Source organism: Epargyreus clarus, unplaced genomic scaffold (genome assembly GCF_041222505.1).
Source record: "Epargyreus clarus isolate Ecla_fem2 unplaced genomic scaffold, WU_Ecla_fem_2.2 ptg000007l, whole genome shotgun sequence".
Classification (NCBI taxonomy): Eukaryota; Metazoa; Arthropoda; class Insecta; order Lepidoptera; family Hesperiidae; genus Epargyreus; species Epargyreus clarus.
In genome coordinates this window covers 25,155,428-25,179,418 of record NW_027332215.1, presented here as the reverse complement: position 1 = coordinate 25,179,418, position 23,991 = coordinate 25,155,428, and the positions used below count along the sequence as shown (strand labels likewise).

General features: G+C 34.6%; 1 protein-coding gene across 2 annotated transcripts; it reads left to right on the top strand.

Moving 5' to 3' along the window:
* Positions 1-9,961: 9,961 nt before the first annotated feature.
* Positions 9,962-21,378, top strand: LOC140743155 (succinate dehydrogenase cytochrome b556 subunit). Of its 2 annotated transcripts, XM_073074215.1 has the most exons (4): positions 9,962-10,117; positions 13,729-13,988; positions 14,939-15,259; positions 21,240-21,378. In XM_073074215.1, the coding sequence occupies exons 1-3, from the start codon at positions 10,047-10,049 to the stop codon at positions 15,223-15,225; spliced, it is 618 nt and encodes a 205-aa protein (XP_072930316.1). In that variant the 5' UTR covers positions 9,962-10,046; the 3' UTR covers positions 15,226-15,259; positions 21,240-21,378. The 2 variants fall into 2 exon arrangements, with proteins under 2 accessions (XP_072930316.1, XP_072930315.1); XM_073074214.1 differs by lacking the exon at positions 21,240-21,378 and having other exon boundaries at positions 14,939-15,378.
* The last annotated feature ends 2,613 nt before the right edge of the window (positions 21,379-23,991 follow it).

Here is a 23,991-nt window from a genome sequence, read left to right as displayed (position 1 = left end):
TTTAATTATCTTCTGTGTCATTCCCTTCCAATTGTCATAAAATTTTCATTACCTTTTTTTAATAATGTATCTCTCATGCGCTATAATTCCATCAAACCCTTATTTTATTCATGTCTATCACCTATCACAATGTTATTATTTTACCTAAAGATATATTTACAATATTACTAATATTCAATACATTACTTCATATAAAATAATTTTCATTTTCAACTTTATGTGTGTCCCAGTAGATTTCTTAACTCACGTATCTCTATGAAAATGACACTTGTAGCGCTATCTATCACCCATGAAAACAATTAAAACACTCATTTATCCCAAAGAGGGGTTCGCAAATAAGTCATGGTGCATTTTAGTTCCCAAGCTATCCACTGCGTGGTGTTAGTTTACTGATAGTTGAAAATGTTGTTTGCAAAGAAGAACGGCGACTTTTCATATACGCTTGGCCTTATTATTTTTTTAAATGTATATTGTAGCGGCTTTTGAAATTATGTAGGATATTATTTTATTAACCTATATCAAAAACATTTTTGTTTGAAAAACTTGGCATTCAAATTGATTATTAAAAGTATTATAGGTTATATTGATTTTGACAAATTGCGAAACAACAAACAAATGTCAAGGTCACATATAAAGAAAAAATTGGAGTCTGTATGAAAGCAGAGGTCGTTTAAATTAATCACGAAACAAATCTAGGAACAAAAGGGAAGAGCGCAAAGCTTATCACAAACGAGGGAAAGTTTTGAACTGAGACATTGACATCTACACAACTTAATATTCGTTATGTCACTAATTACAGTCATTGTGTTAGGCATTCCATTGGAGGTAAAAAGAAAATTCATAATAAAATTAATAATTATAAATTGATAATTTTATTATGAATTATTAATTATAAAATAATAATTTATTATGAATTATTTTTAAAATGCCAATAGCCTCTCCTTTGATTAAATATTTTTTATGATTTGACATTATAATTTAACGGATATATATAGTTTTTCATTATTTATGAAAAGGGTTCAATATTGTAAAATATCGATCGTATAATGGAACATGTTAAATTAGATTGTAAGGTACGTTCCGATTCTCAATAGAGTCTTTACATCGTAAAGAATGAAAATGTGTTTTTTTTTATTTTTATCTATACAACTACTTTAAAAAATATTTAATAACTTTTTATAGTACAACTTTATTTAAGGATTTTTTTCATAAATAGTTTGATGATATACACAGCTAAGGCCAAACTCGCCATTCTCCTTTCTATAGAAACATTTGGTCGTATATATTTTCCGTGCATTTATCGGTATTTAAAATATATTATATAGTTTTTCGTTTCAATCATTATATTATATAAATATAATTTGACCAGTCATATAAACTTACACACTTAAATGACGACATTAAAACTATAATTAGCCCGGAAATAAGGCGAAAATGTGTCATCCACGACCTACTTATTATGAGTGTGTTTGTGTCAAGCATTAATCAATCCGAGATCGTGTTATTGTCAGTGAAGTGCCATAAAAGTTTTTCTACGAAAACCTTTAATCTCCGCAACCCGATGTTACTACCAACACATACATATTCCGTTTCTTTACGACTAAAAATGGCATCATTTGTGTTTACTTCATTTATATATTTAAGTACTAAGTATGAATGTATTGATATATATCGCTCATCATTGTAAAATAATTATCACCCTCACTTATAACGCTACTTGTTTTAATGTGTGCTCGGTACATGAAGTTAGTTGTACTTGCAGGGATTGGAGTCTGCGCAAACCTGACGCTGAGCTTCGGCTATACAAATTTAATCAAACGCCCGCAAACCTTTCTGCAAGACGGCCGACGTACTAAATTCTCGTAGACGACCAAATAAAATAGTATTACGTTTTGAGGGTAATTTTACGAATCTTTGTGTTACATATAAATAACGTGTACACCTGGAAGATGAAGAAAGTGTGCGTCGTTTGTGGTAAAATAATTAAAGATAATTACTATATTACGTGTAAAAAAATGGGCTGCTATAGAAAACATCACATACTTTGTATCGGCAAGTCCAACGTGCCCATAAAATTTAGACACGATTGGCTTTGTACAGAATGCTATACGAAAGCCCTTCTGCAATCCGACTTGAATTTTCTAGTCAATCGCTTCGCGCGCCGAGTTTAGTTCCAAACTATAATGAAACGCAGCAGAACTTGGCTCTGCGAACAAACCTGGTGTTGATCGCTTCAAGGAATGACGCGGTGGTGAGCGACCTTCAAGTTCAGTCGTCGAATAATGTGATGTGAACCGCGTGTTTCTACGAGAATGGCTACGGCGGTCCACATCTCTTAAGATCTGCACCCTTCCACGAAACATACCTTGTGAGCGACCGACTCTTCTGTGACTTCGTTGCCAAGTTACCTCCGACCATCAAGAGGGCTGCGTTAAAGTAGATTAATGTCATTGAGTTCTAACGTAATAAATAAATGTACTTATTATCTTATACCGATATAATATGATTATGTTGAGTGCCCATTTATTTTTTTTTTAAACTTCGTCATTAAATCAAGCATGTAATTACTATTTTTTCATTTTACAAAAATGTGACGGTGGACGTTTATTTCACAAAAAAGTATGGATAATAAAAATTGTTTGTGTAAAACTTATTTAATAATATTATGTTATCTTAAGCACCTTGTAATTTAAATACATATTGAAAAAATAAAAATTGATGTATAAAAATTTACGAAATAAAAATCTTAAGTAGTATCTATGTGTTTCAATTTATTCCAGAATAATATTAAATTATTTAAAGTCGAGTTACTTACAGATCCACATGCTTAATGTAAATTTTATGCACATTTGTCAACCTATTTGAATCAGATTTCTACACGTGATTTACAAACAATATATTTGTAGGGAAACACTAGCTGTTCAATGATTTAAGACTATATAAACACCAAAACACATAATCAATTGATGCTAAAAACCTGGTTGTTAAAGGTTCACTATCCGTTGTCCCACCAGCCCACTCATTGCTAAATTCATAGTTAATTAGTAATAATTATGAGTAATAATAATGTAGGTATTTCTTTTCATTCGTATTATGAAATCTTGATGGACAGCTAATTTATATGTAGCTTTTTATATTTAATTTAAAATATTGTTATATTATTTCATTTTCCTTTTTTTTTCAATTATTATAATGTTTTTGTTTTGTAATTATTATTGTAATATATTTGGATATATTGATCTCGAGTTAAAATCAAATGTTAATAAAGATTAAATTCATTTATGTCCAAACCTATTATAACGCTATATTTCTCGAGTGTATCACAATAAAAGAAACATTAAGAGGAAGATGATATATTTTCATAAATATTTTATAACAATGACGATTATGACAATTACATACGCCGTACGCCGCACCGCGCCTCACCGCACCACAAATTAAAAATCATTCTGCCACACTATTATTTATAGTTGTCGGCTATTTTGTCGGACATAGGTAAATACCGCAAGCGCCGCGTCGAATGTCTCGTCATTTCTACCTTTTTACCTTTTCACACTGGTACTACTTATTTCGACGACCGGCTTTCAATAAATGTTACACTTATGCTATAGAAATATCTCGCTGATTCGCCCAATTTAACAAGCTTTTGCTATTTACTTTTCCAATTGTATACATTATGTTGAACATGAAGGCTAGCCTAGTTTAGTAGTCTAGAAGATTCATTCTGTGTAGGATAGGAGTAGTTTAGGTCCTTTATGACGATTTCAAGTTTTTATTTCACTTACCTCGTTATTTCGTAAGTACATATGTGAGGGTCAAATTTCATCTGAATTTTAGGTAAACCAGCTTAATGTTTAGATAGATATTCCAGATAAAAACAACGAATTAAGGTGAAATTTCGCATACATCTTTGGTTTGGATAGAAATTCACAATTAGTTTATTATTTTTATACTATATCCAAGGATGCTCTAAATGTCGGGGTAATAATTCACTATGAAACTCTTTATTGTAGTGTATCATAATAATATGAAGGAGTTTTTTGAGAAGAATACGAAAACCAAATTACGTTACTATAAATTCATGATGACGGACCAATTATTTTTTATGCACGCCCGTGAAATGCGTATCAAACAAGTGTTCTTTAATATTAATTTATATTTTTTTATTTTCCTGGTGTTGTTCATGATTTTGCTGCTCATATTTTGGAAGTGTATCTAAGCTTGGGTTACAGATAATTAGTGTTGCGGACTTTAAATGACTTAGGCTGAATCACAAGCAATACTAAACTCCTTCATTAACAATTTACAGTTTTCGATAATGCATATCCGAGGGGCTCGTCTTGGTACTTGTTTATTTTGAAAAAGGCAAAACGTTTACTACGATACCGCGTTTACGAAGATTTCAAATGAATAGAGCTCGAGGTGATATGCGGTTTTATATTGGAATAACGTTCTATCTAAAATAGTGTTGGTATGAGATGAGTCTTTCACCTGCTAATTTTCACTATCCCATTCAATACGTGACCCTTTTAACACCCTTCTTCCACATCGCGGTGAGTCTGGAATTTGTTGTCTAAATAGGCAAATTTTAATATACACATACATTATTATTTATTTAAACAAATGTATTATTTTTTTTTAAGTTGTCTACTAAATAAAGTTATAAAAGTTCATCATTATAAAGGATCCTGAGGTACACAGTTTACAAAATGGCGGGGATATTTTCACAATGTTATTACAACGCAACTCGCACGCTAATTAAATCAATACTGCATCGGGTCCGGCCGGGAGAGACGAGAGAATAATTGGAAGGTGCGGCCAATGAAAATCAATACCCCGAGAGGGAGGATAGTGATCTGACTAACCATTTTCAGTGATTTATCATGCCAAAGAAACTTATTGAAAGGCTAAGTATTTTTAAATATACATGATGTATCTAGTACTTATGGAAAAGAGTCTGAATTACTTTATATATATTTATCTATATATATAAAAGCGAAAAGATACTCACCTTCAAAATGTATTAATCAAGGTTTTGACTAAGCTACTGAAGCTATAATCATGAAATTTGAAATATAGCTTCATTTTATAATGTAGATGTGCACTAAGAACGGATTTTTTGATATTCCACCGTTAAGGGGGTTAAATGGGGTTTGAAATTAAGTATGAAAGTTCGTCAGTTTTAAAGCAAACTGATTTAAATAAATAAAAATCTAATCTAAGGGTTCTTCCAAATTCAACCCTAAAGGTGGTTAAATAGGGGTTGACAGCTTATTTTAAATTTTGCCATTTTGGAAGCCAGCACTATGAAATATAGCCATTGCTTTACTGGTTAGATATAATAGAACTTTAGTTCTACCGTTTTTGGAAAATCAACCCCTATGTGGGTTAAATAAGGGTTGTAAGTTTCTATGGAATTCCCCCAGTTTTGATGTAAACTCTATGAAAATCGGTATTTTCGTTTTCGATTAAAAATAAATACCTATTTCACCATTTTTGGAAAATCAACCCTTAAGTTGGTAAAATAAGGGTTGACAGCTTATTTTAAAATTTTCCTACTCAAAAGCCAGCACTATGAAAGTTAGCCATTGCTCTACTGGTTAGATATAGTGGAACTTTAATTCTACTGTTTATGGAAAATCAACGCTTATGTGGGTTAAATAAGGGTTGTAAGTTTGTATGAAAGTCCTCCAGTTTTAATGTAAACTGCATGAAAATCGGTATTTGGGTTTTCGATAGAAAATAATTAAACACCTATTTCATTGTTTTTGGAAAATCATCCCTTAAGGTCGTTAAGTGGGGGTTGGAATTTTATTTCAAACTCCGTTAATTCGGAAGCAAGGACTATAAAAACCTGCATTTGGCTTTCCTGTTGGACATAATAAAACTTTTTTAACACCATTTATGGAAAATCTACCCTTAAGAGGGTACAATAGGGGTTGAAAGTTTCTTGGGAAGAACGCAGATTTTGAAACAAAGTATGAAAATTGGTATTCAGCTTTCTGATTGAAAATAATAGAACACTTATTTTACCGTTTTTGGAAAATCAACCCTTAAGTTCGATTAATCGAACTTTATTTTAAAATCCGTTAATTTGGAGACAAGGACTGTAAAAATAACATTTAGCTTTTTGGTTCGAAATAATAGAGCTTCTTTTACACCGTTTATAGAAAATCTACCCTTAAGAAGGTAAAATAGGGGTGGAAACTTCGTTGTCAAATCCGCAGCTTTTTAAGCAGTCTATGAAAATTGTTATTTGGCTCTCTGATTGAAAATGATAGGACACCTATTTTACAGTTTTTGAAAAATCAACCCTTAAGGTTGTTTAACAGGGGATGGAATTTTATTTTAAAATCCGTATATTTGGAAACAAGGACTGTAAAAATAGGATTTAGCTTTCTGGTACGAAATAATAGATCTTCTTTAACAACGTTTATGGCAAATCTACCCTTAAGAGGATAAATAGAACCCTTAAGAGGATAGGGGTAGAAACTTCGCTTAGAAGTTTGCAGGTTTTAGAGCGAAGTCTATGTAATTTAGTATTCTGCTTTCTGATTGAAAATAATAGAACACCCACTTCACCGTTTTTGAAAAATTAACCCCTAAGGACGTTTAGTACGGAATGGAACTTTATTTTAAAAACCGTTAATTTGGAAACAAGGACTTTAAAATTGGCAATTGGCTTTCTGTTTGGGAATGATAGAACTTTTTTAAGACCATTTATGGAAAATCTACCCTAAGTGGGTAATAAAGGCGTTGAAAGTTTGTTTAGAAGTAAGCCGATTATGAAGCAAAGTCTATGAAAATTGGTATTTTGCTTTCTGGTTGTAAATAATATATAACTTATTTTTCTAATTTTTTAAAATCAACTCTTAAGGTCGTTAAATAGGGGCTGGAACTTTATTTTATAATCCGTTAATTTGGAAGCAACCACTATGAAAAATTATCATTAGACTCAATGAAACATCTGGGTCACTGTTTTTTTTATATCAACCCTTAAGACGGCTATAAAAGGGTGTTTACATTATGGCTTTCTATTTACACATCCGTTTCAGCATTTTTAGCAAATTAAGTTTCATTAAAAACCGTTATTGACGTTACTTCCTTTGGCGTGTCTAGAAAAAGAACAAAGTGCAGAGAGGTTTAGTGTAGGACGAAATTCCACGGCCGTCGTAACATATATTTTTAATATGGGACTGTATTGCGCGTGCTGAAGTGCAGACCAGCGGTTTTTTAGGGTTCCGTACCTAAAGGCTAAAAACGGTACCCTATTACTAAGACTTCGCTGTCCGTCTGTCCGTGTGTCACAGGGCTATTTCTCTGGAACCGTAATAGATAGACATTTGAAATTCTTACAGAGGATGCATAACGGTGGCCGCTATAACATAAATGGGTCTCCATACAACAAACTGTTATTCGATATTTTTCCAACTAACTTTTGAACCGTTAGAGGTAGACAGTTCAAATTTTCACAATGTGTGTACTTTAATGGCTGCTGCAATATTAAATACTAGAAATTAAAAAAAATGAAAATTTCGGTAGTACGAACCCCTCCAGGTGCGGGTTAGACTTGCACTTGGCCAATTATTAGTAATGCGCAGACCCGCGGGCCACAAGGGAAAGTCGCGGGTCGTGGATGTCGGATTGCCGACTGCTGGTGTTGAATATTAGCTTTCAGAAATTTGCTGATAAAGTATTTATTGATGCATATGTACATAGGAATGTTTTTGAAATTCTACTAAGGAGGTAAAAGAAGTGTTATGTATGTATACGGGAATCTTTAAGGTTCGAAGTTAGAATCGTGAAATTTCATATAACGTCTATTCAGACAAACACAGGACAACGTGGACAGGTGCAAATTTCATATATGATAATGCGTAATTTTATTCAAATTAGCCTACATTTTTGTATACTGATTAGGTACATCGCAACTACCTTGGACACACTGCGTGCCAACATTTTGTCCTGCTGTGGGGTATGGTTGTGGTTATGCGTGGATTAATGATGGTGATGTGGTAGACACATAGACCTTGGATTAAAATTTTGGGTTAGAACAGGGCTACAGTATCCCCTGCCTGTCGTACAAGACTAAAGGGGGACTTCTGGAGTTGCGGGCGGCAAGAATGGGTGCTCTAACCGTCCAGCCAACCGCCAACCGACCCTGGAAAGAACCACTGTATGTAAGGCCCCATATATCACGGACCGTTCCTATGGAATAGTGAAAGTAATAATTATTGTATCCTACATGAAACTTATATTTTAAAGAAAGTTTCATTAAGGTCCACTAATCAGAGTTTTAGTGTATGTTTCTGAAGAAAGCTTGACCAATTTACGTACACAGTGACGAAAAAAGAAAACTTTTATTTATGAAATATTAATACTACTTTAGCGTTAAAATTGTTAAAGGTACAAATTTACGATTACAGTTATTTGTATGTAATATCATATTTCTTTACGCGGGCGAAGCCGCGGGTTCTACTAGTATAGATATAAATATAGATAAGCGTAGCGAAAAAAATCTAAGTCTATGGAGATATCCGTTATCGTTTATAGTTGTACTGAATATATTTCCTGCCATAATCTATTCGGTGCTAATGCGCTTCATGTCTTTACCTGGGATAACAAAAGAGTTACCATATAGCTATGTGTCGTAGATTTGCTACAAGCGTAGCTTGGCTAGTACGTGTCGTAGGTTTGCTACGAGCGTAGCTTAGCCAGCAAAACATGATTACCCAGCAAACGTTGTATAAATTTTGTATAAATAAAAAAATGTTAAGTGTGAACAACCTTTATCACATAGGGGTATGAAGTAGTATAAACCAGGGGTTCCCAATCTTTTGTAACCCGCGGCGCAGTTACAAGTTCGATATTTTTTCACGGCGCCCTGTTCTAGCTAACTATTAGAAGAAGACAGTCGAAAGAAATAGGTACCCACAATAATAGTAGTTACGTTACAACGGTTACGTTTAAATGGAAAACAACAAGAAATACTTGAGAAAAAACAAAAATTAAATACGATAATTAATCAGTCAAATCAATGTGAATTAAAACGCATTGGCGTTTTGATTCACATTGATTTTATTTTATATTCAAATATTGATTTGTGGTGTACAATAATTAAGAGGATCAACTCACGGCGCCCCTCTTTACTTTCTACGGCGCACCAGGGCGCCGCGGCGCACACTTTGGGAACCCCTGGTATAAACAATAGATAGTAGGTTTTATGCACACTTCAACACTCTTTTAACACTCAAAACCTCTTGATTTAATATTTGATTCAGCACGTGTTCGAAAATAACTCAATGATAACAAAATATTTTTTCAATTCGATCGCAGCACCAATTGTTGGGAAATACTATCATTAAAATAGATTATTATTTAATATTTGAAACTGCGATGGTAGCGAAGTCTGTCGAATCCAATGTGAAACATTCCAAAATCAACAACTACTTACGAATTATAAATTAATTAAAAAAAAATATCACGGACTAAATTGTGAATCTAAACCATTATCAAGTCCCCTTTAATACACACAACAAATTTCATCAAAATCAGTCCAGTCGTTTAAGAGGAGTTCAGTGACATACACAGGCACAGTGACATATTCAAAAAGTAAAGAACCTATTTTTAATTAAAAAAAGAACATTTGATTTGATTTCGTCCTCTTAGACGGCCTTTTATTACACGCTTTTTATTAGCTTCACCTGTATGTTTGTAACCGACTTCTTTGGGCGCGATTTTGACCCACTTTAAACGGCCAGATTTCGTTCAAACTTTGTAGATTTATTTCACAATTATACTATTTAATGTTCCTTAATTGAATCCTAGATTCATTTAGATTTTCTACTTTTTAGTTAATTTTATCATAAAAGCGTGTTTTTTAGTTTTTTGAACTATATTTATTTATTTAATAAAAACTTTATGCCAACGTCACAAAAAATGTGTCATATTGAAGTTTGAACATAATTTGAGTGACGTTCAAAATATCTATTTGTGTGATCACTCATTATTTTTTCAATAGGTGTAGAAGAGATATATGTTAAAATATGTTTTGTATATTAGCAACATCGCACCTTAAACGAAATACCATGTTCTCTGTACTTCAGAAATATAAAAGGTAAGTTATAGTTTCATTCTATCATGAAAGTCAAAAATGTATTTATGTGCCAGAGTCTTGTTTAGAAATTGAAATGTGTTTACTAAAGTCTCCTTGTAAAACTAAATGTTAGGGCGATAGTTCACGTGTGTAATGCATATTACTATAAGAGATCTTGGTAACGGACGGTAACCACGGTATATGGCATATTAGTCTATCGGTCTATAGATTGAAGCCAAAATGCAGAGCGAGAATGATGCAAAGTGAGAGGTTGCAACGCACCTTTTTTGTTATCGACTCGCGGTCGATGAGACGCACTGCAATGGACTCGCTCGCGCTACCTGTTACGCTCTTCGCACGTGCGTCGCCACGGGCTACTCGACGATTGACAGTGATGTCATATATCATAGGGCGTCAGCATGAGACTCTTTTTAACAAGCGGTAATGATTGTTAAGGACAATCTACAGGTTTACCTTACTCTCTTGTTTTTCTTCTCAATACTCAAAACTTTTTAGGCCCTGTTCCACGGCACGTGTATCTCTCAAGATTAAAAATTAACAAGAAATATGAAGTATATATGTTAGTCCATCAACCACACTAATATCATATTTTTATTTATTTTATTCATTATTTAAATTGTCATATTAATAGAAATAATCAGCCAACTTCCTTTACCAGTCAAAATTTCATAGTCACAAAACTTTATAAGAAAGGAATGCGTGTAATGAACGTCCCGACTTTGAGGTTGAATCCACAAACGCAGATAGGTTTAGCGCACCTTGTACCTTCCCGTGAATCTGAATGATCAAAGGCTTCAAAGGTTCAGCTCGTGTCGCTTTGCAGAATGCCATAAAACTTTGTTGAAATTAAATATTTATACTATAAGGCGTGATGAACCTTTTGCAGAATTTGGTTGGATCAGACCGTGTAAAATTCAAGTAAAAGCTTTCCTGTTCGCCTGCGAATGTATTAAATAACTCTCACGAAGTTCACTTTTATTGTTTTACCCTCATTGGCTTAGGTTATCCTACTATTATGCAGAAATTCACAAACTACAGAAATGTGCAATTTTATTGTAAAGTAGATACTAGAAACTTTGAGGGAAACAAAGTGTTTTAACTAAAAGCAACCATGCAGATGATCTCTAAAATTAATGACTTGGCTTCTCATAAAAATAAGTTTTATTGGATTAAATGCACTTAATGTTTCCGTTACTTTTAAAAAGTCCCTTAATTTTCAAACGATCCCAAATTTGATGGTGTAACGTTATTCTGTTCACCTCCGAGCTCCATTATAAAATCAGCTACATACCATAGTGATCTAAATCATAATATGCATGCAAATTTCAGTTCAATCGGACGTCGGAAAGTATGTCATATATAAGTTGCAAGATCTGACCCGAATTTCTAGTAGGTACATCACTAAAAAGGAATCTAACAAGTCCTCAAGAATCTTAATTGAATATAGTTACAGATTCACTACTACTATTACTATGTCTAAAGTCGGGACGCTGCCCCTATACAATATTGCGTCACATATATATGACGCAATGTAACGCTAGCTATAAATCCATAGTCCAATGCTGATAAAATTTCCCGGAACTTGAGAGGGAAAATGCTGTTTTGGATGCACGCCCCCTTCGATATTGATTTAGTCCCAGCCTCCGCACTGCGTATTTCAACGGAAACTCACTCCTTAATTTAGGTCATAAGTTGCACACTAACGTATTATATATTTATCGGAAAAAAGTAATATCCGCTGTATATCAAGAAAGTTCAATGAAATTATTAAAAATATACAATTGATATGTTTTTAATTTTAATATAAGAGATATTTGGTCTAAAGTTAAGATATGCCCGTAGGGAGTGTTCCAATTACATGTGAAAAAGAAACTAAAAATTTTGAATATCTTATAAAAAAATAATAATAAAACTACAACATATCATGGTAATATCAAATTCGTTATAAGAGTATTTAACGACAAATAATATTGTAGTTTTGTGACTCTCTTTAGATGTACTAAATACGAGTAAATCTTTGATACGAGTATATACATACACATTGACGTAAATATTTATACGAGTAGGTGGCGGTGAACATGTAGGTAGCGTGTCACGTGTAGCGACAGAAAATATTCCACTATCTCAGCTCGACACAATAGGAAGTGAGGTTCAACGGAGGATAACAAACTCAACTCGACTAATTGTACCTGTTACATCGGATGTTTTTTTTATGACGTTTGGGTGTATTTGATCCATGGTCAGCGTTTTTAGTATCATTCGTCTTGGTGTGTCTTTTTGTTGTAACGTTTGTCATGTTTGCGTATTGGTTTTTAGGTGGTGCTTGGGGTAGAGTGGCAGTAACAAAATTTGTTTTACTTAGAGGTTGTTGTGGTGGTTCCAATTTATTGGGTGATTTTTGAATATTTGAATTTTTTTTATAATATAGGAGTACCAGACGAGCATGCAGTCCGCCTGATGGTAAGTGGCTACTGCCGCCCATGGACATCTGTAATCAACCCCAGATAGGATTAAATATTCCTACCTGAGGTCGGCCACATATACGCCACTACCCCTGAGGACTAAGCTGGAACGCCTCGGAAATGTATGTCAGCGAAGGCCAAGAGTTCCGACCCTGAAAACTTGGGTTAATAACAAAAAGTAAAAACGTGTTCTCTGATTTTTGCACTATGGACCAAAAATTGAATAATTTAAATACTTAGACTAAAAATGATTATTCTAAGGTTTTATACTTCCGAAAGGGTGGTAGAGGACAATGGACTTAACAATCTTTATTACTTAGTCCCAACAGCCTTCCAAGTAACTTGTCAAGTAAATCTATGTATCGTACATATAAAATTTGGCCTATCTGAATCACAAGATTAAGGAAATAACATTACATTACATACAGATACAATGCAAAATGTTCTAAAATTTGTGTGACGTGTGTTTTAATACTCGTAATGGTGAAAAGAAGTTAACTTTTGATCCACGAAATGATACTGATAAGTACCTAGTACCTAGTAAGTAACCTAAGGTCAATATAAAAATTTAAACATGGGTAGAAGCATTTATAGTTTTTCTTTTTACAACTCGCCACGTAGTCATAATAATATAGATGTACAGCCTTACGAGCTACGTTCTAATACGCCCCTGGCGGAAAATTATTGCCGTGATTCAATATACGTTTTTTCCGTGTCCCCGGGAGCCTTAACTAACTTTACTGCAGCACGTTTTTTTTTATTTAGATAGATAATTTTGTAATTTCATAGGTTGTTTTTGCTTTTTTCTATGCATATCATTGTTTAATATACGGTACGATACAAATACGAGACGTAAATGATCCGTCTATCTGAATTAAATCGACTTTTGTTTAAAACTGATATTCGACGAAATAAATAACAAATTAAAACTGATGAATTAAGAATGAATATGAAACATCACATTTTTTATTTTTATTGAAGTGGCACTTTAATATATTAATTCTCATGAACATTAGAATATGTTCGTTTGACTTCATATAAGTAAATTATAATATGTTAAGACAGTCTCTTGTATTGTTCCAACGAATAACATTTATACAGATTTTTTATTCATGAACATAATTGTGCAACTTGGTTGTCTTTTTTCAGATGTGATCTTTTGAAACCGGTGCGTCTGACCGTTCACATACTAACAACATCATCGAACGGCCCATGCGGAGGGGGTGGTGGCGGTGGTTCGGGCGGTGGAGGCTCTGGGCATCAGATTACATTTAAGCCGTACGAACCGCCATGTCTCCCTAAACAACATGATTACAAAAACATGGCTTTAAATAGACCGATGTCTCCGCACCTGACGATATACGCCCCCACCATAACGGCGACCACGTCCATATTTCAACGTATCACAGGTGAACTAAAAATATTCTATAGTTAATTGTAATAGGTGTTGCTTTGCGGTAATTCATGCTTTAACTATATCTATGTTCTATGATAGCTGTTTGTAGTGAAGTATTTTTAATCATAACTTTTAAAATATTTTTTGTATAATCTTTAGAGCTAAGAGATTAATTAGAGAGATTTATTCTAAAAACATAACATTAAAGTGGGATTTGAAGGTAAAAGAACTCTCTTAAATTCATAATATTTTATATTATTATTACACCTACTTAAATATAAACTTTGTTGTTTGTTAATTTGTTGTTTATATTTGTATAATCCTTTTTCAACGGACAAAAGCATCTGTAATACTAATCAACTGGGATTTGATTCCTACTTGAGACGTTCTCAACCTCTTCATGACCCTCGAGGACTCCGTTGGAAGGCTTAACGTGTTTTCGCAATATTATATTCCTTAAATTAGAACGCTGTTTATATTAATATTTATTCAAATAAGTTTCATTTTTACCGATAGGACTGAAGATAAATATATCTTATATTATATAAAATTCTCGTGTCACAATGTTAGTTAACGTACTCCTCCGAAACGGCTTCCGATTGTCACCAAATTTTATATGCATATTCAGTAGGTCTGAGAATCGGCTACTATCTATTTTTCATACCCCTAAGTGACTTATCACTTAGGGTTGTTCACTTTTAACATTTAAAAACGGGTCAGCTAGTTACATATAAATATTACTTTTACATTTTTATATCATTAAATTAGTAACACTTCCTTGGCATTTGTGTAAAAATAAAGTAAGGAATGCGATGCTTCATTTAGAATGGTTAAATGTGCCTTACTGTACTTATCAAAGCAAAATAAAAGCACATATACTTCTATAAGGCCGATGACGTTATTAACATCAGTAGGAAGTGAATATTAACAAACAACAAATTTAAAACATCTTAATGTCTCTAGGTATTATCCTGGTTTTCTACGCCGTGATGCTGTCCGGTGGCTCGCTGTTCCTCTCCAACGGTATTGAGACCTACGTCTCCATGATCCAAAGCCTGGACATGAACAGAATCTCGATACTATTGATCAAGCTAATCATGGGCGCGCCCTTCGCATTCCACTACTTCAACGGCATTCGGTTCTGTATGTGGAACGCTGCAAGGTGGATGGCGATGAAAGACGTTTACGATACAGCCAGAAAGTGTTTCATACTGACTGCGGTTATGACAGTCTTATTCGCTTTAATATAGATTTATTTTAAGCTGGGCCGAAGAAAAACCTCCAGTGAGTTCTCACCGTTTTGTCACTAATTAGATCAGTAACTATTATTTGAAATTTATCTGGAATAAACTACTTAATTATGATAATTGACTTATTTCGTAAATATAATTTATTCCATTCGTTGAAATTAATATCTTGTACCTTTATTTAAATTATTTATCAGTCACCGTTTTTTACCCACTATTATCTCTAAAGCTTTGTCGGCGTATGTTTGTAGAATATTTAGTACAAAAATAAGTATTACTATTATAGGATATGAAGTATTTTGATTAGCAAGAAAATGTTTCGAATAAAACTTATAATTGAAAAGCTATCATCGTTTTAAGTTTTGTATCACTGTTGTGAAGCATCGCTTTAGTCAATGCGGTCCTTCGTTATGAATCCATCGATTAAATTATTTGAGGCCACGCCGACTTCCTACAGTATGCAGAAGTGAAGCGTCTTATAGTGTACCTAGGTACGAAATTGCATCAAAATCCGCTTGCCTTGTGTGGGCGCCACTCGTTTGATACATGCGCACTGGTCGCCGCCGCTCCGCGCAGCCCCGCCCGGACTGAGCGGCGTCGATTTCTAGGGCTCCGTGCCTAACGGGAACCCTATAATTATGTCTACGCTGTATGCTCGTCTCTCACAGGTATTCTTGAACCGTATTAGCTAGACACATGGATTTTTATGACGGTCGCCGCTATAACAAGTAAACAAACTAAAAAAAATACTACATACAAGAAACTGTTTCTCAACGTTTCTTTATCTATCTATTGAATCCTTCGATCACTAATAAGAACTAGATACACAATCAGCGACAAAAAAATGCCGCGACGAAAAGAGCACCCAAATAGACATTTGGGTGCGCTTTTAGGTAAGGTCAGAATGTATAAACCATTTAAATTGTAAAGGCTGTTACTAAACGTACAATTCTTACTATTGCATGCCCATTTGATTTGTTCGGGTAACATGGTGACTCTGTTTTAACTTGAATGGAGACGCTATTGTTTTATATTTTTTTATTTAATTTAATTATTTTTTTCTTTTTTTTTATTATATAAAAATATTTGTTTTGTATAATAATTAAACATATGCCCGTATTACCTAAAAGGTTAGGCAATGAGTAAATAATAAATGAGTGAAATTAAATTATTAAGTAAATTATTATTTATATATTTTTTATGATGTCTTTTCATCCAACTGCCGCGGCAATAGTCATAGAATTATTATAATAAAGTCTATTGACGAACGATACACTAAAATAAGATTGCTTAAAATTGCCAAAAAAGATACGAAAAAAAAAATAAAAATCCATCGAAAAGACTGTTTTCCAATAAACTCACTTTATTCAAGGGAATTAATGGCACCCTGTTGATTCCGTATTTTTATTTTTACTCGACTGCCAAGGAAGGGTTATGTTTTTTGCACGTATCTTGTATGTATCTTTATAAGAAGACTTTAGCTGCACTGCATTTTATTCCCTCGGATCTAACATACGGCTGGGTGAATTTCGACAGTTAAGGTGTCATTATATTCGTCTCCAATATCCAAATGTCCTTATATAGGTGTTGGAAAAAATCTAAATTTAAGAAAAAATATACAACGGATTTCTGTCACTACAAAGTAAGCAAGTAATTTAATTAAAAAATCAAAAACCCGACTGGCTAAAACTACTACTACTACTACTACTATAAAGGCTGAAGTAGAATTTTCAAAAACAGTGAAATAGGCGTTTCATTATTTTTATCAAGAAAGCCAAATAAAAGTTTCATAATAGGTATCTGCTTCAAAAACAAATGTTCAAACAATATTATCCTATTTTATCCTCGTAGTGCTCATTCACGTTATATAAAGAACCTATGTGTAAAATTCCAGCACCCTAAAGTTCAGCGGTTTCCCTTTACGTTGGTGTCTGGCGCAGTAACTTACGCATTTAGTCAGACAGTCACCTCGATGTGTTATATATATATACATGTATACATCATATAATATGTGTGTAATCTCCTTTTAATTTCCTTTATTTTGATACCCCACTCCATAGGTTTGGTTAACTTTTTTTGAAATATTACTATTTCGCGCCAAAAATCCGCCATTTTGATTTTTTTTCTAACACCTATCTAAGGACACTCGGGTCATTGAGACGAATATAATTACACCTTACTTGTCGACATTCATCCAGCCGTTTGTTAGATCCAATCAAATAAATAAAGACAAACATACAAGATACGCGCGAAAAACATAACTCTTCCTTGGCAGTCGGGTAAAAATAATTGAAATAAATGTTGGTTTACTACATATTACTTTAGTCGGCGGCAATATATTTCGTTGGGTAACGGCGTAAACAGCTTATTGATTTTTTAATTAAATTACTTGTATTTGGTTATATTTTAATTTTAAACTTATATTTGCATTATAATAAATTGTGTCTTCACATTACTTTCATTGATAAATTATTATTATGTTGATTAAAATTAATTACTTCGACCTAATAAAAATATTAAGTTATAATTTATAATAACCGTATAAAAAATGACAGTTCGTCTCCACTAATTCCTTGTCCAAGTGACAAAGCTTTTGGTAAGCAGTTTTTGAAAAACACCGTTAAAAAATAGTGATAAGGTTGATTTTGCATTAATTTTAGATTCTGTCGCTTAGAATTTTATAAACACGTTTGACGCCACTTTTTAAGTTCATTTTGTATGGGATTGTGTATCTAGTTCTTATTAGTGATCGAAGATTGAACCATAACACTTAGGAAGACAATTTAATTTTTCACAATGCATTTACTTCTACGGATTATAGATAATAGACATTAAAAGTAAAAAACAAAACGGTTTGGTGGTACGAAACACTCCATGTGCGAGTTCGACGTGGCCAATAATTGGATCCTTAGTGCACAAAGGCATCAATCAACCGTACCTGCGTTGCGTACTAGGGTTTCTGGTCGGGAATTCCCGGGAAAAACACGATGAGTCGGGACGGGAAAAATGGGCCAGGATCCCGGGAAGTCGGGAAATTTCAAAGGTCCAAAATAATCTAAAAAAAAACGTAAATTACTCAGAGATTTTAACATTTATGATTACTTTAACAAGCAATACTCAATGAGAACATATTAACAATGATAAAGTAGACCTTATCGCGTAAGAATATATCATTTAATCACATATTAATACCGAAGTTTCAACTATATTGTAATTATTGTTGTATTGTAATGGTAGTGCTTACAAGCTGACGGAAATTAAATATGTTCAAAAAATTCAGAATAATGTCAATGTAAGAAATACATTTGCAAATGAGGCACTAAATGCTCTCTTATTTTATCCATCCAGTCATTAGTCTTTTGAGGAACATTGCTGGACATAGGCCTCTTATTATGTAGATAAAATTGGCCAAGTGCAATTTGAACTCGCAGCCCGAGAGCATCGTAACACCAACATTTTTATTTCTTTTATTTGCTATAATAGTTATTATTGCAGCCATTGAAGAATGCATTATGAACATTTTAACAATCTACCTATTATATTCAATAGATAGAAGGGAAAGACATCGAAAAATAGCGGTTTCTTGTATTTATTACATTTTAAACTTTTTTATTTTAAGTATTTATTGTTATAGCAGCCACCATTATAAATACTGTGTAAAATTTTCAATTTGTGTCTATTACGGTTCAGGAGATAGAGCCTTATGACAGATGGACAGACAACGGAGGTTTAGTAATAGGGTTCCGCTTTTACCCTTTAAATAAAAAGGACGCTGCAACCATGGTTTTTCATACTGAACTCCTTCCGATTTATACTTGGTTTATCTTTTATTATTATAATCCATTTTATTGTCTTCATAAGACTGCATAGGCCTAGTACAACTCTGACTAGAAAAACGTGTGATATTTAACTACTCATTGTTAAGACTGGAACATTACTTTGTTTAGGATCCGCTGTGCGTCCGCCTGCGGTGGATTTTAAACTCAGAGCACTCGATTGAGAGGAAGACTTTCTAACCACTACTAATAGTATATGTTTTGTATTTATTAATTACTTTTAAACTCTTTGGAGGGCGAGACTATCATTGTTTATATCGGTCGGTCCTATTGAGTGATGTGGCCATCGCCACTTCAGCTGGCTATAAGCTACACCTAACTCCGAGCATAGCTCCCCCCGACTTTGAGTTTTCGGCTTTGAGGCTTCTAAAGCCTACAGTAAAGGATCTTATCTTGTCGCCATAAGTCATCACTGGCACGAATACTTTCGAATTCAGGCAATGAGCAATTTGGGGTACGAAAGAACTCCATATTTTTTCGCACGTAAACTAACTGAGGTGGATTCTTCGACTAACCCCATTCGCACAACAACAACCTATACGGGTGTGACATGGAGTCGTAGGCTTGAGTTTGCCTTGTCTCTTTGTTCATTTTAAGACCCGTCCGTTGTGAGGCGTTGTAGATATCACGTAGGTTGTGAAGATGGTAAAATCTATTGTGGTTTAACTCCAGCGGTACCACCGCCACACCTACTCCTATTTCGACCTTTTTTTTTTTTTTGTTTTCGAGGGGGAAACCTTCAAAAGGTACCCAGTGTCGTAGGAGCGACACGGGGTTATGTGGGATTCTTACCGCACTAAAACCCCCCCGGTGGCCGTCCTCAGCGTTGCCAAGAGGACTCCGGGATCTCCTACGGAACGCAACCGGAGTCCTCTGAACGCGTTGCCCCTTCGGGCTCCTCCTAGGTGAGCGTCAGGTCTCACCACACCGTCTGGTGTTTACGACGGTATGCGACCACTCATACCGCCGTCCTTCCCGGAGTTGCTTGCTGGGCGGCTCGACCTCCCAATCTTGCCGCCCGCAACCCCGGAAGCCCCCTTTTAGTCGCCTCTTACGACAGGCAGGGGATACCGTAGCCCTATTCTAGTCCCGGGACTACAGGGACAACTCCTATTTCGACCTAATGACGGAAGTATTAAACGCTGCTTTATTCCGGTTTGAAGGGTGCGGTAAGGGAACCAAACAATTTAAGGCGTCCTCAGGAGGTAACTGTGCATCTGTTGCCGGGGTGGATTACAGTTACTCTATTACTATGTACTCGGACTAACACAAAGGCGGCTCTTTATACACAGATTGAAATCTCGATGTACTTACAGTTGATCTGGCATCTCTGAAAAGCCTAGCACCGTAAAGTTTAGATAACAGCACGATTATATATTCTCGGCCTACTACTATATAGATGACCGCTAATAGATAAATTTTAGGCGCGCTGCTGCGCTTTGTATCACATGTTAATTCGACGATCTTAGATATTGTAGCACTTGGTTAGCAGTGGTTAAACCTTGTTAGAGGCCATATGAATAATGGATAAAACATTTGACATGGTTCGGCCACTAATCTGTACGTCTTTCCACGAATCCGTATAGCAGAGTAGCGTAGTATAATACGGTCCAGGTCTCCCCCAGTTGCAAGAAGTGGGTAATGCCCAGAAATAAGAGTTAGAAAGGTTGGAGACATAGAATTCATAATGCATTGAAAATTTCCCGAGTTCCCGGGAATTCCCGGGAAAATGTGGTCGGGAAATCCCGTGAACCGGGAAAAAAATATGCCGGGAAATCAGAAACCCTACTGCGTACCTACGCAGTTTATATGCTCTTCCTTTTAGCACCATTTTGGAGCCATACTTTTTTATTCTTTTCCCCGAATGCGGAAGCTTTTGTTTTTCGAACGTACGTAATAATATATGTACGTATGTATCTATGTATGTTTGCATGTATGTATTCTTTGGCACCCCCTATAAAAGCAGTCGCAGTTTTATTTTTATAATAATTCTCTAGTTTATATATGGATGCCGAACTCACACCCACTTAGACCAAAATAGACATCTTAATCTATCATTGAAATACCTTGCTGGAATCGAGAGAGATCCGAGATCCATACAGGAATAGAAATGAAACTAGCAATACCTAAATATATACTATTTAAGGTGGCTAAATCTTTATTATAATAAAATTGTTACAGAGCAGTAATAAGGTACTTTAATATATAAAGAAACAGTAGTGGTGAGGTGCGGTGACAGATGGGCGAGGAGAGGTGAGGTGAGGCGAGGGGACAGAGGTGATTGACTTTTGGCGGGAAATCAATGCTGTCGGGAAATCAATCCTGCAATATTTGTTATTAAATATATGTTCCTCCAACTGTTTCTTTTATTGTGATTTATTGTGATACACTCAAGAAATTTAGCGGCATAAAATACCCAACCATATCTTGAAATTATCGTCTCGACAAAACTTTAATGATGTGATTAGTCGTTGTTCAGAAACTGTAGACTGTATGCTAAGTCCAATTAAAAATTGTATATATGTCCTCAAAGTTCTTAATAATATAAGACATCAATATGAATGCTTTAATAGGCAAAATAAAATGTAAGAAAACTTGTATAATACCTAGGCGTCTTAAACCCACAACGACAAATATAACATCTAAATTCATGCGGCATTGTTGTCTGGTCTGGTATCAAAAGCAGCGGATTAATTTGGCTGCCGTTCTGTTACCGTAAGGGCGTGGGCACATGTCTACGGTGCGGCACCGGCTACCGTGTATAGACACGCATTTCACCTACGTGATCAACCTACATGTAAGTTATATAAATAAAGGTCAAAGTAAATCTTTACCTATATTTATATTACGTTTTAGTATACTTGTTACCAGTTTTATTATAATTATTAGGTAATTCTCATTAGAGAAAATCCTTAACAGAGTTATATTTATCTTAAAATGTCACGGGTTACAATTTAAAGGGTGATGTCCGTTTCATTATAAAATAATTATAGGTATGTGATGACATACGGAGTGGAGCAATCACCCTACTGTTCTGGCACACGAAGGGGTTCGGACATGATTTCGGCCAGACACAAATTTGGATAATAATTTGTGAACTGTCGTATACTTATCATGTATAATGAGAGTGGCCATAGATACCCTACGTCAATGAGTAATATATCTATGAGTGTGGCGATCTTTACGAATAATATTGCTCATCTTAAACGTTAGTAGATCTATGATTTTCCTTTATTTTTGAGGAAAAAATATTTTCCGCTGTGACGTAATTATGACAATGGGTGTATTTCAATAATCGTACATTGACCTAAATATTACGAGTAAAATCGTTGAGCAGAAAATGTAAAATAGGTGCTTATTTCCTGTCGCAAAAGAAACGCTTGAATACAATTCTTACTAAATAAAACTCTTTGATATTCTACCAGGTGTCAGTGCTTATTCAAAGGGCGTATATATACTGTCATTTTCGGTGCACGTGATGAATGCCCGCTATTAATATTCAATCTATCCAAATATTGACTACCAAAGATTCGATTTCGACATATGTCGTCATATCGTCTCGACCTTTGTTAGGCAAAACATTGGATACGTCGATAATTATTAATACGCCCGTAAATAATACATACGAGTATAGCCGTAGAAACCTAATAAACCTCTCTGTTACACAAAGACAAGAGTGCTTTGGTTGCCACTCTTCTAATATGCCCCTGCTGGCCCACGCGTAAGGCTCGGACTCCACTAAAACGGAGATGTGCGGAGAAGTCCAAAGCGGAGACGAGAAGAGTTTATTTTCAGCACGGGTGTATCCATCGCAGCTGTGTGGAGATGCGCACTGTCGCGGAGATGGGAGCTGGCTAACGTTGCGAGGTGCGAGGCGTTGAGTATCTACTCAGTACCCTTAGTATAAGTTTTTACGTTGGCTCGAAAACGTTCAACGTTTACGAATTCGCGCATACAGCGCCCCCGTGGACCGGAATGGAACTAAAATTTCACATTATAAGTTTTAAAAACTGAATAGTCAATGGTTATAACATTTAATTTTACAAAAATATAAATAGAATATTTATTTTTACATTTTTAATTTAATTTTGATAGCAGTATAGTTACGGTTTTGAAACTTATGCTGCAGAATTTTAGTTCCGATACGGCGTACGGGGGCGCTGTATGCGCAAATTCATAAAAGTTGAACGTTTTCGAAGAAACGTAAAAACTCGTACTAAGGGTACAGTTCGCCTGACACGAAAGGCAGAAGTATGCTGACGGGCTTGGGCTGAATCAGAAGCATCTTCTCTTAAGTTTCGGTAAGTTGCCACAGAGCTTTCAATAGAAAAATAAATATCTTTTGCGGCTACATTAATTGAACTATATTTTTAATTACTTTAAAAGCAGCTACTTAAACAACTTAAACGGAATGTATTTTTGTAAAAAAATAAAAAATCATATTAGAGCTAGATGAGAGTAAAATTGTGGTTTAAAATGAGTTATAAGCAATAAAACAGAATCACGTTACAATTTTTCTTTCGTAACGTATATCATTACGTCTAGATCATACAGGTATTGCTATGGTGTGTCATGACCTCTCTTTACATTTCTAAAAATATAGCATCTCTGAGAGGGACCAAAACGAACCTTAAAACGCACGTAGGAAATGCGCCCTGTGCGTAGACCCTTATTATCTTGAGTTTGAGTGCTAATCTGAGATCGGCAAAATTGAAAAACTACCATTTGAAACGTATTTTCTTGATAGGTGTTGACCTAATTATAATGTTGTGACATTTGTTTACATTTTTGACACTAAATTATGAATCAGACTTAAGTAGTTATTTATATATAAAATTTATATTCCCACACATATATAAAATTTAAATGTTATATATAAAATTCTCGTGTCACAATGTCAGTTACCGTACTCCTCCGAAACGGCTTTGCCGAA